The 18,272-nt window shown below is 49.7% G+C and overlaps 1 protein-coding gene across 1 annotated transcript; it reads right to left on the minus strand.

The window, feature by feature from the left end:
• Window positions 1–14,171: 14,171 nt before the first annotated feature.
• AVPR1A (arginine vasopressin receptor 1A) lies at window positions 14,172–18,062 on the minus strand (the record flags this gene model as incomplete). Its single annotated transcript, XM_084255068.1, has 2 exons — window positions 14,172–14,630; window positions 17,117–18,062. The coding sequence occupies 2 exons, from the start codon at window positions 18,060–18,062 to the stop codon at window positions 14,344–14,346; spliced, it is 1,233 nt and encodes a 410-aa protein (XP_084111194.1). The 3' UTR covers window positions 14,172–14,343.
• Between the last annotated feature and the right edge of the window lie 210 nt (window positions 18,063–18,272).

Genomic DNA, 18,272 nt, shown 5'->3' on the forward strand with positions numbered 1-18,272 from the left:
CAGGTTAAGCGTAACTGCGTCGATTCTTGGGTAAAATAAAAACAACTAAGAGTGTTAAAGAATGAGAAACACGAGAGCCAAGTGAAGAGGTGGTGAGGATGCACCCGAGGCCAGCTCGGCCCGCGCCTTGGAGAGAAAGCAGGACCACAGCCCTCGTGGGCCTGGCTGCAGGGCCTGTGGGCCTCCTGCTCCTGCTCCTGCTCCAGCTCCTGCTCCTACTTCAGCTCCTGCTTCAGCTCCTGCTCCTGCTCCTGCTCTGACACGACGCTCGGGTGGGTTCATGGTTTTGTCTCTGGAATTGAGTCCCGGGTGCGCATCCCAGGCGGCCCTGGACACTGACACAGGGGCCCATCTCCCCTCCTGCGCTTCTGGGCACACCCTGCTGTGCTCCCTGCAGCTCGGGTCTTCACCTGTCGCTCGCTGTCCTCTGCTTCTCTCAGGGCTCTTGGACTTTTGGCTCCTGGAAACCCGGCTTTTGGGTGACCCAGCTGTCCTCTCTCCTGCTGGTGTCAGTCCTGCTGCCCCTGCGGGGCTGGGGGTTGCCCTGCGCCCCCCACTGTGCCTGTTCTGCCTCGGGAAAGCCCGGCTCTGCGGCCTCGGGTCAGGACCCCACAGCCCTCCTGCGGCTCCACCGCCTTCTCCTTTCTGCAGTATTTTTAGCTCCTGGGTCGCTGCCACCCCCCCTGAAAAGCCCCTGAGAGTTTAAAAAATGCCCCTGAGAGTCCTGGGGATCCGGTGACCACACACTGGGCCCCCTCAGCGCCCTCAGTGCCAAGGAGTCCTTGGCACCCTGGGCTCGGGCGCTGGTCCCGGGGCGCAAGGCCTCGGCATCGCCCAAAGCGCACCCGCCCCCCGGCTTCTCCTCGGGTCCAGCCCAGCTCGGGCACCTCGTCTCTCCTTCCAGCCCTCCCGGCTCTGGCCTCGCCGCGCCCTCAGGCCCCGTCCCTGGCCGGGCTGCTCCGTCCCGCACACCTGGGCACCCCCGCGGCCGGGCCACTCGCCCTCCCCGGGGCTGCGCGAAGCCCAGACGGGGCGGCCCAGCTCCCCGCTGCCCGGGCTGCTCCTCGCGGCTGGACGCCCGGGACGGACACGCCGAGACCCCGTCCTCGTGGCCCGCCGCCCTCCCGGCCCTGGGGTCCCTCCAGCCCCGCCCGGCTCTCAGCCCCGGCCCAGGCTGCCCACCAGTTGGGGACCCCGCCCTCTCCCCTGCGCTCCCCCAGGAGGCTCATCCCTCGCGGGGACGCTGCAGGGGTCTGGGGTCTCCGCGGGCCCCAATCCCCGCGCTCACTCCTGCGAGAGCTCGCGCCACTGGAGGCCCTGACGCAGTGTGGCCTCTTCGCCTGCCGAGATGGATTTATTCAGACAAGCTCGGGGGTGCAGGCCAGAGGTGCGGGGGCGAGAGGACTCCCCAGAGACAGAGGGGGGAGCAGAACAGGTGGAGCCACTGAAATCCACTGCTGAGGGGAGCAGCGGGGAGACAGGAGGGGTCTGCTGCGCCCTGTGGGCAGCTCCGGGGATTGAACTCGTGCCGCAGAGGCTGCGGATTGCTTCACAGTGCTGTGCCTAACCCCTTGTGCTGCCAGAGGCCCCAGAACACACTTTTAAAGATGTGACATGGTGAGAGAGACACAGATCCAAAGGCCAGGGAGAGCATTCCTCACCTCCCTGCAGGAAACGTGCCTTCAAGGAAGATGGGAGCAGCAACTCAAACACCAACTCAGGACAATTGATTAGTGGGTTTGTGACTATGAGTTGCGTTTGTGACTATAAAGTTAATCGAGGGCTTCCCTGGTGGCGCAAGGGGTAAGATGCAACCTGTGGAGCTGTCCGCAGCCTCTGCAGCACGAGTTCCATCCCCGGCCAGGGAGCTGCCCACATGGCTCAGCAGACCCCTCCTGTCTCCCCGCTGCTCCCCTCAGCAGTGGGTTTCAGTGGATCTGCCTGTTCTGCTCCCCACTCTGTCTCTGGGGAATCCTCTCACCCCCCCCTGCCTCTGACCTGCACCGCAGCTCTTGTATGCTTAAATAATAAATCTTAAAAAAATAAATTTTATCTTGCAGGGGATGTCACAGAAGAAAACAGAATCCTGACTCACATCCATGAACGGATTAGGCAGAACAGGACAACAACTGCATGTTAAGAAACTGCCGTGTGAGGAGTGAGACAAACCGATAAAATCATCAGGAGTGTCCGGTACAGACGTTCCTGGGGAAGAAGCCAGAGGTTCTCGTTAGTCGCCAATCGGCGTTTCTTGGCGGGGCCCTGTCTCTGGCTCATATTCAGAAGCTGAATCCAAGAAACGCTGCAGTTTCCCACGGGGCCAGTCTTCCTGTAAGATCTACTCTGTGCCGTTTCCTGGATGGGGTAAACCTTCCAGGTCCGTATTTATAGATGTAGACGTCAAGGATTCTCTTCAGCTCGAGCCTTGGAGCGCCACACAGTGTGCCTCAAGGCAAAGGCGTCACCAGGCTGGCGGCGAAGGCCAAGGAGTCTCGAGAGCTGGCATCCCCTGGCGGCCGCGCTCCTGTCTGGGCACACCTGGGCCCGGTTCTCAATCCCCTGCCGAGCAGCCTGGGCGCCTCAGGACACTCATCACGCGCTGCAGAGCAGCGTGACCCACCAGCCAACGTGGCGGGGGCAGGGGTTCCACTGGTTGCGTGCTCCGGCCTCGGACGCAGAGAAGCGGCCTGGCAGGGAGGCTGAGGGATGAGTGTGTTCTAGAACTGGAAGGATGTGCCACATCCGGAGGGCGATTTTGCTTTCTTTACTGGGTTTCAAGACTGCTGGGAATTAGAACATGTTGGGATGGAAATAGCCCCGTGACTCTCCTGGCCCCGGCCGTCCTCCCTGCTGGACCAAGACAGAAGCCAAGCAAACAGCTTCCTTTTCCGTGGATAAGATTCTGCCTCTAAAGTTTTACACCAGTGAGAATGGCACATATTAAAAAAACTAGCAACAACAAATGTTGGCGAGGGTGTGGAGAAAAAGGAACTCTCCTGCACTGCTGGTGGGAGTGCAAACTGGTCCAACCACTGTGGAAAGCTGTGTGGAGATTCCTCGACCTACTAAAGATGGAGCTTCCATAGGATCCAGCAATTCCACTCCTAGGTATTTACCCAAAGGACACAGAAACATCCATTCCAAAGAGCACCTGCACCCCTATGTTTATAGCAGCACTGTTTACAATAGCTAAGCTTTGGAAACAGCCCAAATGCCCAAAAATAGATGACTGGATCAAGAAGATGTGGTCCATACACACCATGGAATATTACTCAGCATTCAAAAAAGATAAACACACGCCATTTGCAGCAACATGGATGGCGCTGGAAGGGATTATGCTCAGCGAAATAAGCCAAAAAGAAAAAGAAAAATACCGGATGGTCTCACTCATAGCAGGAATCTAGAAAACTTAAATAAGGGACCAGGAAAATGAATAACTATAAGAAAGTGAAAATCAAAATCAACAAAAAACTATGAACCAGAGACACTTTTAGGGGGGCGGGGGCGGGAGGGGAGGGATTGGGGTCAGAATGGGGGGGCTGCAATTGTATGGGGAATATAACAATAAAATTTATAAAAAAAATAAATAAATAAAATGTGGAATATAAACTTTGACCAATATTTTCTATGCAACACATTATTTTAGAAAATAAAATGTACTCAAATAAAAAAAAAAAGTTTCCTTCAGCGGCTTTTCCTTTCCTTTCTCTTTTTGGTGAGCACCAGCCTGTCTGCATCGAGCACCATTTCCTCATGTCCATGCAACTGCCAGAGCCAGACTCCTCAGGCGCAAAATGCAGGCCCCGCGCGGGTGAAGGGAATATGATTCTTTCTTACTCAAATGTGAAATACATTCACTTGCCTGCACATTCGTCTTTGACATTCAGGCTTGCTTGAAGAAATGGTCTCTGGCAAAACAGAGTCTCCATAAGGCGGTGCCTTCATAATAGGGCAGACTGTGCACCATTTAGCAAAAATGCAAAGGCAGTCAGTTACGACCGATCGCTCCCTGTGCTGCTGCGGTTGACCTCTCATCTCGAGGGGCCCTAATGGAAGCAATGGGTTCCTCTCCACTTTGCCAGAAGCAGCGATGTTTTTCCAGGCGCCGCATGAAGCCAGGACAGTGATTTGGAAGGTGCCTGGACTTTCTGGCTCCGTGGAACTCAGTTTGACTATCTGCTGAGGACCTTTGCGAGGGGGTGCAATTCTCAGGAACCAGGTTTCCTTATTTGTGTAAATGGAATAATAATTCCACCCACGTCTCTATCCATTATTGGGCCTCTAAGATGATTGTAGAAAGTCTCGGGGGAAATTTCAACTTTACTTTTGTAACTATGGGATCGTGTCCATAAAAATGCTTTGACTACAAAATCTGAAATTTAAAGATTAAAGAAGAAAGAAATGTTAAGTATGAGGCTGAAAAGGACAAATGTCTTTTAAGTAGACGAATATTGCATAAACAGGCAAATTAATATTTTCCTATTATCTTGGACATGATCTTTGGTGTGAGCAGGATCACCGAGGACTGTGGGGCCCCTTTGGAAATGATTTCTAGAGCGTGTTTTCTAGGTGGACAGGGAAACGGGAACATTCCCAAATGTTAGTGTTTTGCTTTGCTGGGTAAATCCAGAACTATATCAGAAACTCAAGCTGTGATCCCTCCTTTTCTGATTTAATATTTTTCAACAGAAATAATGATTCTGAAATTGGATTTGGATGACAATAGCTTTGACTACAAACACACAAAAAAGAATACCACATAATTCATTTCTGTCCCAATTTTTATCACAATACACTAATTCTGCACTGGTTTTTCTCCTCCAAATATATTTTTGGTGACATTAGAGCCAACTTGCGAGACACATGGAGCACAGGTCACATTGTAAATCAACATGTGGGAGGACAGATATTTTGGAAAATATATCCTGTCAAATTCATGTTTGTTCTTTTAAAAGGCATGAGTTATGTCTTTTACCCTAAAAAAAAATCTCTTGGCCAAAGTGGGCCTTGCAGGATGAAAGTCAAATTTCTTAGAGACCTTAAAATACTTGGGAAATGAAATTCAGTTGGAGGCAGACACCAAGCTGTGCACACGCGGGGGATAAACAAGCTACACATACGAGAAAGGAGCTTTGAGGACTTTCTTGTAAAATCAAATCCATTGCTTTATCTCTGCAGCTCATACTTGTCATCTGTGAAAGGAGCTTCGCTGACCAGTGCGTTTCCATCCTGGCTGCCCACGAGACTCAAGTAAAAAAAAAAAAAATCTCAATCACTGTGGGCTTGGTTATTTCTGAACCCTTGGTTGCAGTTTGAATTTTTCGAGGGTCTTTGAAAAGCGTTTCTAACGAGAGACGTGGAAAAATGACTTCTAGCACAACCGTCTCTTACAGTGGCCTCCAGTGAGCTTGCAGGATCAGAGTCATTCGGAGCAAACGCCTTCTGCCTTTTGGCTTGTTTCACGACCCAGGATGAGGACCTGCAAAGCACTCAACTATCCTGTCCTGGAAGTGGAGCCACACTCAAGGCTGCTGTGAAAATCCACCTTCACCAGGGCTGGAGTCCTTCAGACGGCATCATAGCCAGTCAACCCCTGCAAACCCTTCCAGCTACCCAGGTGAGGGTCAAATTTGTGTTTTTTGACATGTCTTGGTGGATTACATTACACGATGGCCCATCTGCCGCGAAACAGACATTGAGTAACAGCAAAAGTATGTTAGCTTATTATCTGCCTCAGCTCACTATAATAAAACAGAGCCTAATAGTGTGAAATTCTCTCTCAGCCATGGGAGAAGCTGGCGGGAGGGAGGGCAGGAGAACGACATAATTGGAAGTAAATCATGAATGTGGCTATAGCGTCTGGAACACAACCGAAAATAGGCTGAGGAGTCCTAAATACTGGAACTGAAGTCAAGGCAAGCACAGGGTTATGCACCATTTTTCTGCAAGTGGCCTTTGTACACATGCCAATGAGAAAATTACAGGTAACCCAGATGTGCTGGCTGTCGTATTGAGGATGACTTGTCAAAAAAAAAAAAACAAAAACAAACAACCGAACAATTTGCTTTAAAAAAATTAAACATTTCACATCCAAATCTCCAAAGTTTGTAGAGCTCTATACAAACTTTCTAGATAGAATAAAAAGAATAAAACTGAGGTGAGTACAGCTTGGTATTGTATATGTGATAGACTTTTCACGTAATAAGAATATTTTTCAGCAAATCATTGCAGTTATTGGACATTTGAAGAAGAACGATGCTCCCCACCGCCTTGTGCTGCAGTGACAAACACATTAGCAGGTTCTGGTTGGACTGACCTTCTGTTCCTGATCTCCTGGTTGGGTTTTTGAGAACAAACAAAGGATTCACGAATATTCATCTTCACTAGAGAAAGCTGCTTCTCTAAAGAACTCAACATCCCATCCCCCGAAGGGGGATTAAAGACACTCTTGAGACAATTCAGTCTAAAGGTATGGTTCAAGGAACATGAGAATCCTCTTTACATGCCTGAAGAAGTTGTAGGTGGAAGACAGGTTGGAATTTCATAAGGGACCAAGGAATATGGAAATCAGATGTTGGGTGGGAATGACAGGGACGCAGATTTCAAGCTCATTACCCGGCAGACCTCTGGACTGTTCCAGAATGGAATTACCTGCGTGATGGGATTGCCAGTTTCCAGACACCACAAGCTTATGTGTATTTGTTCATTTATTCATTCATTCATTCAGCCAACAGTTCTAAGTGGCTACCAAGGGCGGGCCCTGTTCTAAGTTCTGGGAAAACAGGTAGAGGGAAGAAGGACAAGGTTCCTGGTTCTCTTGAGTGCATCTTTCAGATAAAGCGTTGACAAACTTACCTGAAAGGGGCCAGGTAGAAATGCACCTTGCAGGTCCGGTGGTCTCCGTTGCCACGAGAGAACTCTGCCCTTGTATTCCAAAAGCATCCACAGAGCAGGAGCTGGGAAACTGTGGTCTGCAGGACAGACCCTGCCCACCGTCTGCTTTTGTGAAAAAATTCTATTGGGACTCATTTCTGGGCTGCCTAGATATGCCTGTTGGCTACAACAGCATTGGTGAGCAGTGAGGACGGAGACGGCAATCCTGTGAAATCCAGACCACTTATTATTTTACCATTAACAGAAAATGTTTGCTAATCTTTGCCGCAGGAAACAAATAAACAAATGACTGTTGCTGCGTTCAAAAAGAAGGCTCAACCTGCGGACAGTGCAGCTTAATTTTATTTAACTTTCTTGTGTCAGGGAATGGATTTAAAAGCTTTTCTTCCAGTCATTTAAAATCGTCCTTGGCTCATAATCATATTAAAACAAAGGTAGGCTGGATTCAGTCCATGGATCCACGTTTACCTCAAGTATTTTAGCCAATTCATACATCTTGAACAGAATTATTTTCACTATTTCGTATCTCATTTATGCTGGCAATTACAAATTCCACCACTGTGCTAATTAGCAAAATAGCTGTTGCTGCTCAGAGCTGCTAGGAGTTACCTCCAGGGTCTGGGGCCTTTGGCCTTACTCCCCGCCACCACCTGGTGTGCCGTCCTGATTAGAGTATCTGAGCTCCAGGGTGATAGTTTAACCTTACAAATACATATGGCACCGTTTATGCGGAAGCATTTGAGAGCAAATTACAGCCATCACCTTACTTTGCAGAGACATTTAACCCTTCCTTGCATCTGGGCTTCCTGCCATGGCTCTGGGGCGTACTCCGCATAACTGCAGAGCCCTGGACTCTCTCAGGCACAAGAGCCACCCATCTGGAGACGCTATTTAGAAGCTGCCTATTATTTTCCTCCCCTCTTCCTCCAAATAGCAATTTTTCTTCATATCACACATCAGAACAAACTATTCGTGGTCAAATGAAATTAAAGTAAAGGTATTGACAAGGCGTTGGCTGGAAGTGACTACTAAGTTCAATTTTAAATGGTTGACCCGCAGCGATGTTTAGGTGCCTACTGGATAATTTATTCTGAGATAATTTGGTTCTTTTTTTTTTTTTTTTGGTAGGATAAACTTTTGTTTTTGGCAAATGAGTCCCCTCTGTGTCAAGTTACCGGAGTCAAGCTATAAGACACCCTTTTATCCTTAGCGAACACCTTTCCTCCAGCTTGCGGCCTTTCACTTCGTACAAAGCAGACCAGGAAAAGGGAGGTTCCAGGTTCCCTGCCCCACCCAAGGGAGGGTGGAGCTGAGCAGGGAGAGAAGCTGCAGAGGAGACTGAGGCAGGAGGGAGCAGGATGGAGTCAGAGGGAGCCCTGGAGGAGGCACGTGGAGCCGAGAGACGTGGAGAAACTGCGCCTGCCTTGTGGTCGTGGACGGGGTGACACAGTCGTGGGTGAGACCCGTGGGGAGGGGACAATGGCGGTTTTTGTCTTGATTTGCTCTTTACCTCCCAGACTTGCCTGATTGTTCCTGATGTTTTTCTGTGGGTCCCACTGGAAGGTGCTTTAGACTGTGGCAGGCTTTGGGGCCTCGCTTTGGGCCAATCTGCTTGGGTGGACTTTTACCCACGAGGACACGGGTGACTCTGGGTGCTGGATTTAGAAACTAGACTCTTTGCCTTTCCTGTCTTGTTTCCTTGTTGTATTAAAGTTCCTTCCCATTAAAGTCTCATGTTTTGTGTTGATGTGGCGGATGGCAGAACCCATTTAGAGCAGGCAGGTTTGGGGGGCCGGTCTGCCCCTCCCCCCGCCCCGTAACAGTTCCTCCAGTTTTTACAGGCTTTTTCCTGCTTCTTCCTTGTTTGTAGGTTTAACTCTGGAAACTGAAATTACATTTGAGTAATAAAATAAAGACCCCAACAATGTTCACTAATGAATGAAACACCACTCCATAAAATAAAATAAAATAAAGACTCCTCCCCATTTGATTGATTAAATTTTTTTTCATTGTTTGCTTATTTTGCCAGTGGGCTGGGGAGGCCTGCTTTTGAGGAGGGGAGGCCAATAGCAACCTGGCTGAGCAAGAACAAATGTCATGGCTTATTAACGGAGAGGGGCCGCTGGGGGGCAAAATAGAAACGTGGCAATGACCTCGCCCTTGGGATGAACTTAAACCAACTCACTAAGATGAGCACAGCTCCCAAACATGAAAGGAGACAGCCTCTTGACCTGTACGTTTGACGTACTTGTTTTGAAATGAAAATAAATTGTATTTTGTGAAGTGAAGGACGGGCTTGAGATTTCTGAGAAGCTCTGACTACGGCCCTGGGCTGCCAAGAAGCCTGCTAGGGAACAGACAAGTCGCCTTGACAGGAGAGGTTATTGTTTTACGTGGCGGAGCCCTTATCTAGAAGTCCTTCATGGTAAAATTTCTTATTTTTCACACGAAGCCGGGAAGCTTCAGTGGTAAAGTCTGTGTCAATCACGTACATGAAAAATACAAGCAAATCCAGTGTTCACCGCTGACACTGACCCACTGTCCTCCTCGATGTCTACAAAAACGGGCATTTAATTTGGAGGTGTTGGGATGAATGTGTTTGGGGAGCACGGACGCACATCCTCGGAAGCTGATGTCACTTCTGCGGCATGGCGAGGACAGCGATGTCACAACTTATAAACAGCGATGACAGTTACAGTGTCCACCGCCCTCTCTTGTGCCCAGCCCCCGTCCTCTGGGCCCACTATTGCACAGTTTGGGGCAAAAACCCAAATCCTGCTTAAACTCAACTCTCCTCCAACTCTGCCTAGGCCCAAGCAGCTGATCGTAGACGGGGGATGCTCGCGAGGATGGAAACTGGTGCCACCGTTAGTTCGTTCCACGATCCTCAGTGGACCGTTCATGCTGTCGGCAGCGACACTGCATCCCCCTCGTTCACCGTTCGGCTCGTTCATACCTTTTTTTTTTTTCTTTTTTTTGCAACAGAGGGAGGGAGAAAGGGAGAAAGGTTGAAATTTAGGATTAAAATAACAACTGTTGGAGAGGCTGTAAAGCAAGTGGAATTCTCTCCTTTTGAGGGGGTGCAGGGTAAGTGAGAAGGTGTCAGGCTTTTCTGCCCTCCCGCCAGCAGGATGGAGGATGGATCCCTGCGGTCCTGCGTGCATGCCTGATGGCGGCACCTGGAGTGGGGTGTGGGCCTAGGGAGAGGGGATTCACCTGGGCGAAGACTGGGCTTTTAAGGGCGGCATCACGGGGACGCCAGGAGAAGCCGGGAGCCAGAGAGCAGGACACGGAGAAGCAGAGAGCACAAGAGTGAAAGAGAGACCGAAGGAGAAGCAGAGACAGCCGGAGAGCACTGGACAGCCCAGGTAGAGTGAAGGCTTGCTGGGGGCTGGGAGGCCTGCCAGCTTCTCGGCCCCCCAGCACCCCTGCCCCCCAGCACCCCTGCCCGCCTGTACCTGGTAAATCCCAATAAAAGCCTGAAAAGCTGCCAAGGGCTCCAGGACTTTCTCCTCCTTCGCCCGTCTGCTCGGGTCAGAGAGACCCTGCTCTGTCCCTCCTGCCTTTATGGGGGGGGGGCAGCATAAATTGGTAGTACCACTTTGGAAAACCGAGCGGCAGTATCTAGCGAAGCTGAGCATGCATCTACCTGTGACCAGAAAGCGCACTCCTAAGTACACGCCCCAGAGAAAGGAGCCTGGCCTTGGAGCATGGGTCCCGCGTCAGCCGTCTGGGTAAGACCCAGCAACTTTCCCCTCAGAGCCCCACCGTGCCAGGTGGAGACAGTTGGCCTCGGGTGGACCCAATTAACAGCAAGAAAGTAACGGGGCGGGGCAGGGGGATGGCGCGCTGGGAAATGAACTCTACCTGGAGAGAGGGGCTAGTCAGAGTTTGGGGGAGCCTTAGAAAAACAAAAAGCAGAGAGCAGGGAGGACACAGCCTTTCTAATTTTAACCTTCTGGCATTTCAAAACCATAAGACGGCAGAGTGAAAGCCAAAATACCACCACGGTCACTTCCCAGCCAGATGATTACATACGAACACAAAAATGTTTACTTTGCTTTTCTAAAAGTGAAGGTTAGTGTAGGGCGGTTATTCCTGTTATCTATTAATTAGTCCACTGATTCACGCATTCATTTATTCACCAGTCATTCTGGAGAAGCTGTTTTAGGATTTCTCCACAGGAAGCCTGGAAGGGCAGGGTGCTGGGGTTCCAGAAGTGCAAGATTTAGAGGGAGTCATTCGATCACACGGTTATTCCATCAATAAATATTTGTGAAATGCCTGTTACCTACCAGGGCCTGAGAAAACAGCCCAGCTCTCCAACCTAAAATGTGTAGCTTAACACAAATTACTTAGTATATTTTCACTTTTTATGTTTGTAAAGAGGAGCTATTAACACCCAATCAGTGGGTTCATTATATAAAATAAATAAGATCTTGTATGTAAGTGTCTGCTGGGAGCTGCAGTGCTTAGTAACAAATAGACTGGATTTCTGGGGTGCTTTGTAACTTGGTGCAGTTATCTTCAACTCTGCTTGTTTATTTGAATTACCTAGAAATCATTAAAAAAAATCATTACTGGGCCTCCCTGGTGGCTCAAGGGCTAAGTCTCAGCACTATGAAGCTCTCCGCAGCCACTGCAGCACGAGTTCCCTCCCCAGCCAGGGAGCTACCCACATGGCGCAGCAGACCTCTCCTGTCTCCCCGCTGCTCGCCTCAGCAGCGTGTTTCGGTCAGTCTGCCTGTTCTGCTCCCCGCTCTGTCTCTGGTGAATCTTCTCACACCCCACACCTCTGGCCTGTACCACAGCTCTTGTGTGCATAAATAAATATTTTTTTTTTTTTAAATCAGTACTGAGACCTCTTTTCTGAGATTCCGAGGTGGTGATGGGGGCGGGTATATTACTTTGCATATTTCTTCAGGCGATCCAGAGTGTGCAGAGGGTTAAGCACTGCTGGTCTAACAGAGTCAGTGTCGGCGTCTGTGTCAGCACCTCAGCCCAAACCACAGAGGCCAAGACCAAGGAGTTGCCTCAAATGAACTTGCCCCAGATTTTGTGTGTGTTTCCCCAGCTTTTTCCCCTATCATCTTGCCTCTTCATGCATTTAAAAGGAGAAAACACAAGTGAGTAGGTTGATACGCAACTTATTTGAGAGAGCCTCTTAGACATCCGATGCAAACGGCATGGTTTGCCTTGGGAGCGCCCTGCAACATTTGGAAACCACCTATGCAAGAACCTGAAGATTATTATTTGGAATCTGATTTAGAAAAAAGTGGGCTCATCTTTGTGTCCTTCCCGTGGGCTCAGTTCTCGCACCGTCAAGGAGAAATTGTCCTCTGAGCTGGGGATGTTTCCGGAGCACAGTGACCGAGGGGCTGCTGCGACTCGAGCCATGAGGAACTGATGGTTTCATCAACGGCTCCCACCGCACTGTGCTCTTTAAAAGACATGTTTGTTATTTTTAGAAAGCTAAAGTCTAAACCCTCAGGGTTTATTCGATAGAAAACATCTGCAAATATTTTTTTGGCATCTCCGTCTGAGGAGGAAGAGGCCTGAGGGCTGGGAAAGGCGCGAGAATGAAGGGGAGTGAGGTTGGTTCCAGGTTCTCACAGCGCCGCCCAGGCCTCACTCTTTATCTGCAATGTTTTTTGGTTTTTTTCCAAAAAGAGCCAATAATAGTGTTAAAGTCTATTAATTCCTGTAAGAGGTGCAAAGCATTTAGGGCGTATTCTCACAGCATTGCATGATCTCTAAGAAGGAGGAGCCAGAAAAAATTGCTTGGGAAAAAAAAAAATCCGCCGAGTTCCGTGAGTGAGCAATGGATGACCAGCACAAAGCAGTGTCCTAAACCTGTTTAGAAATGAAGTGAATTGATGCTCCGGGCTGGCTTGTTAGCTCTCCGAATTCAAAGGAAAGCAAGTTCTAGCTTGAAATCGGAAATTTTAATAGGTAGCTATCAGGCTAAGAGGCTGCTAGCCATGGTTTCCAAAGCATCAACAAACTTGTATTTAAATTTTAGGATTTTATAGCCCATACATAAAAGCGACAACTTCTGGCTAATGAAAAGTAAACAGGAAAAAGTTATGCAGTTCTGAAGATCCCAGATCTTTCTATAAAAATAACTGTTAGTATATTAACAGTTTATATTATAAGTAACTGTTATATTAAAAGCAACCTTTAGTATTCTTGGCAGGTGACAGTTCATAAAGCTCTTGTCATCCACCTGATTTCACTTTGCTTTCCCAACGGCCCCGTGAGCTCAGTGTCCCCAACTCCATTATCTTGTCAGGGAAATAGAGACGTGATATATTTATAAATAATTTGCCAAAAGTCATGCATTTGATAACAAAGGAAGCCACACTAGGTGCAGAGCCATCTTTTTTGCCAACCTCATGCTCCCTGCAACCTCTCCTTTGCCATGAGACTGTTGAGGGTGGGAGATCAGAAGGAAAGGGTGAGACATTTTTAGTTAGATGTGAAGGGACATAGCGAAGCCTGAGTCACTTTTTAGGAGATTCTCTTATCTACGAATTCTCTTATCTAGATTCCCTAAAAGTGAAGCAAAGACTGTTCATCTCCAGCACAGCACGAGATACCTTATAGCCCTGGTCAAAAGCGAAACAGATTTAGAATGTCCTAGAGACCATCTCCATCACGTCTAAGGCAATCCTTTCCTACTCGCTGATAAAATTGGATCGTTCTCATACAAATCGTGTTTGCAATGGGAGGAAATACACTATTTGACAACATTTTCTTTAACCTTCCTTAGCTCAGTCATCCAGCTTTTCACAGGCAAACACGAGGAAACTCAAGGAGGGAATTGTCGGTTTAAAAGTTAACCTTATTGAAATTTAGGTGACCTGTGACTTCCAACAGAGCTCTCTCCCGTCTGGACGGTCATCCCTGCTCAAGTCGTCAGGCCGCCCAGCACCACCCCCTCCAGGCCACCTGCTGAGCCTGCCTTTCCCGATGCACACCCAGCGGTGACTTGGCAGAAACAATTTCTCTCAAGTCTCACCTAATTTCTTTCAAATGCTAAGTCAGATGATGCTCATTTTATTTAGCGCTGTGCCTGTACACTCTCTGACCTCGAGGCGAATCAAGCCTTATAACGTCGGACAAAAAGAGAAGGAAAAAAGAAACACGATCTGGTAACAAAATAGGAGGCCGGGGTGGTTATGGTTTTCTCTTTACAAATATAACTTGGGCTGTATTTCTGGAAACGAGGCCTGCACTTTTCAGCACAGTGTGTTTTTATTAACATTCTGTACAAAACAATTCATAGCTTGGCTCACAGCAGTGCGAAAGTGCAGCTAGAAACCCGGTCTTGCCCAGGGACTCGATCTAGGCGCATCTTCTGTAAGTTCATCTGTTCTGGCTTCCTGGCTGCATGGAGCCCAGGGGCCAAATGCCCACGGCAAGAGTCAGGCCGCAGGAACCCCCAGCTCAGGCCGAAACAGGCAGGAACCTGACGGACTTGGAGAACTTAGGCGAGTCCTTCCACACACGCACACTGCTGCTGGGGCTCCGGTTGTTGGTGTACGTCGTCTGTCTTCTGCTCACACTGTCGGAATCTTCTTTGTGGAATTTTTGCTTCACGCTTTGGCAGCACGGGAAGCTTTGGACGCAGTCTTGGAGGAGATGGCCGCTAAAAAACATGTATATCCAAGGATTACAGCAGCTGTTCAAGGAAGCCAGCAAGGCAGTGATGGTGACGACCGGGTTCTCTGACTCTGTATGAAACACATAAAGGGGGATTATTTAAATGGTCAGATGCAAGTGAGCGAGCCCTGCATAAGCTCATTTTTCTATTGGCTAATAAATAAATTTGAGGAAAAGTAAATGATTAATATAAAAATGAAATATTTCACTTATTGATCAGGGAAATGGGTGGTGTATGGAAATTGCTTGGCGATAAAATATTTTTTTACAAATAAGCAAGATAACTTGAAATTAATTCACATATTTTAAAACCACAATTAAAATATTTATGTCGAAAGAATGGGAATTTCAATAAGTTAAAAATGTGAAATAAACCACCATTATTTTTTGTAGCCTTGATTAGCACTAGTATGTCCTAATGAATCCAGCACTTACAGAGTGTGATTTCAAGAATCTATAACCACATGCACCAAACTGTATTCATCTGAATAATTCAGGCGCAAGGGTGGCACTGTCTCTGTTTAGTAGTTTAAAGTTTTTAATCATTAAATATATTCTTATAGTAGGTATAGTACGTAGCAGAGGATACTTGAAATAGGTCCCTGAACAATGCAAAATTTTACTTTAGTTTTCTTATTTAGTTAGACACAACTTTTGATTTCAGAAGAAAACCATCTTTTCTGTGGTATGAACAAATAAATGATATTAAGGAGAACAGCTGAATTAGGAAGTTCCAACGGACTTTTGGAATATCTGAGGTTAATTTGTGCTGGCAAACTTCATAAATATCACAGCCTTTCATAGCAGATAATGACTTTTCCTTGATATTAAGAACCAACTTGGGTCTTCTCACTCTTGTTACGCCAGAATGAATTACAGGTTATTTAATCATTCTTTGTGTTAAATATTACTATTAAAAGGGATCATAATCCACTAGTAAGACTGTATTCAAACAGAGCAATCATCAACATACCTAGGCATAAGTAGAATTTTAGTAATTGTGTCTAAATCCTAACAAAATTAGACTGAATTTTTTTATTTGACTGGAAATAAGAGGCCGCTAAAATCAAGCAAGATAAGTGGTGAGCCAAAAATATATTGGTATGTTATATTTTTCATTTAAGTGATATTGCACCCATGCAAGAGGTTTTATTTGCTTGAACTAAATTTATCCTCAAATGATTCATTTATACATTTAATACCCAGAGTACATCATGCTACTCCCTACCCTAACCTCAAATAACAAAAAGGAGGCTTTTCAGTTGTCAGTAATATTCCTGTAATTGGTGTGAAAACTTTTTATTACGGAAAAGGTGATTTTTTTTTTCCAGAGACAATATTACCCTTAACAGTGCTGGGGTATAAATAAATAAATCATTTGAAAGTAAAAAAAAAAAAATTAAAAATATTTTTTTGGGTAAAGTCTCGTGAAGTTACTTTTTCTAGCTTGTGAAGGAATTAAAACTCAAGCAAGGAATTAAAACTCAATGTAGAGAACATTCTCAGTAAACCATCGCAAGAGTTGTGTGAAGAGTGGGCAGCTGTGATCAAATTGGGGCTAAGAGACTGAAGAATTAGTTTAACAGTTACAGTTTGTCAATAATCCTGTTTTGAAATATCAGGAGAAAAAGTGCTAAAGTGATTGTTAGAAAAAACAAAAAGATCATGATAAGTGGAGCAGCAGCTGCCAGCGCACCGGACTTTCCAAGAGCCCGTCTTCAGGAAAACAGGTCCATGTTACACTTGCTCTTGGGGTGATTTCTACATTTTTATCTTAATTGCAACACTTCACAAACAAGCAAAAAACAGGTGGTACAGTAAAAATATTTCCTTGAAACGCACAGATTTGAAAGCAGGGTATGAACAGCGTTTAGTGACTTGGCAAAAAGTTGTTAAATCCTGTTTCGTGGTTATGTGGCCAACTTTAGTACAGGTTTCTGGGTGTGTGATCTTGGGAACATTTGCGCTATAAACGCAGATTCCTGGACCCGGTTCTAGATCTAGGGAGTCAAAAGGGCTGGGGCGAGGACCCCAGAAATTTGCCTTTTGGACAGTTTCACCCAAGGTGTGATGGGGAGTCCTAGTCATGCAGTTTAAGAACTATTGCCCTGTGGGGTGGGAGGAAAGAAATCCGTTCTCTCTCTCACAAACACACACACACTCACGCTCACACACTCACAAACACACGCGCGCACGCGTCCCCAAGCCTGCCCCTGCGCGCCCCCAAGCCTGCCCCTGGCGCCCCCAAGCGCCCCTGCGCGCCCCCAAGCCTGCCCCTGGCGCCCCCAAGCGCCCCTGCGCGCCCCCAAGCCTGCCCCTGCGCGCCCCCAAGCCTGCCCCTGCGCGCGCCCCCAAGCCTGCCCCTGCGCGCCCCCAAGCCTGCCCCTGCGCGCCCCCAAGCCTGCCCCTGCGCGCCCCCACCCCAAGCCTGCCCCTGCGCGCCCCCACCCCAAGCCTGCCCCTGCGCGCCCCCACCCCAAGCCTGCCCCTGCGCGCCCCCAAGCCTGCCCCTGGCGCCCCCAAGCCTGCCCCTGCGCGCCCGGGGTCTGACACCCACCGACCCAGACGGACGTCTCGTCCCAGACGGACCACATCTGCGTGACGAAGAAGGGCGCCCAGCACGCGACGTAGGCGCTGACGATCACCAGGGTCATCCTCACGGTGCGGATCTTGGCGCGCGAGATGGTCCCGACGCCGCTGACGCGGGGCTCGAGCAGCCCCCGGCCCGGGGCCGCGTCGGGGGCGCCAGCGCGCAGGTGCGAGGCGGCCTTGGCGCGCGCGTTGCGCCAGATGCGGCAGCAGATGAAGCCGTAGCAGGTGCCCAGCACGAGCACGGGCGCCACGAACACGCCGCCCGTCATCCAGGTCACGTAGGCGCGCGGCCCCCAGGGCTGCACGAAGGTGGCCCAGCAGTCGTAGGCCCCGGTGGCGTTGTCCACCTGCACCAGCGAGAAGACCAGGTACTGCGGCGCGCTCAGCACGAGGCTCAGCGCCCAGGCGGCCGCGATCATGAGGCGCGAGCGGCGCGCCGGCTGCTGCAGCGTCTTGAGCGGGTGGCACACGGCGATGTAGCGGTCGGCGGTCATGGCCACCAGCATGTAGGCCGACGCGAACATGCCGAACACCTGCAGGTGCTTCACCACGCGGCACAGCCCGTCGGGGCCGCGGAAGCGGTAGGTGACGTCCCAGCACAGCTGCGGCAGCACCTGGAAGAAGGCCACGGCCAGGTCGGCCAGGCTCAGGTGGCGGATGAACAGGTGCATGCGCGGCGCCTTGCGCGGGGAGCGCCGCAGGGCCAGGAGCACGCCCCCGTTGCCCAGCACGGCCACGGCGAAGGTGGCGGCCAGCACGGCCACCTCCAGCTTGGCCAGCTCCTCGTCGCGCTCGTCGCCCCGCGCGCCCGGCCCGCGCGCCCCCGCGGCCCCGCTGGCGTTGGCCCCCCAGGCGCTGCGGTTGCCCGCGGGCCCCGCGCCGGCGCCCCCCGGGACGCGCGCGCCGTCCATGCGGCCCGACGGCCCCTCCCCGCGCGGGCGCTGGCTCGCTCGGCTGCGGGACCCGCGCCCTCCCCGCCCGCCCGCCCGCCCGCGAGCCCCAGGAGCGCCCGGCCGAGCCCCGCGCGCGCGGCTACTTATGCGGCTCCGCGGCTGGAGGCGGCGCCCGGCTCCGCCCGCCCCCCCCCCGGGGCCGCCCCGCCTCGGCGATTCGCCCCGCGT

The sequence above is a fragment of the Talpa europaea genome (assembly GCF_964194135.1).
Source record: "Talpa europaea genome assembly, chromosome: 15".
Classification (NCBI taxonomy): Eukaryota; Metazoa; Chordata; class Mammalia; order Eulipotyphla; family Talpidae; genus Talpa; species Talpa europaea.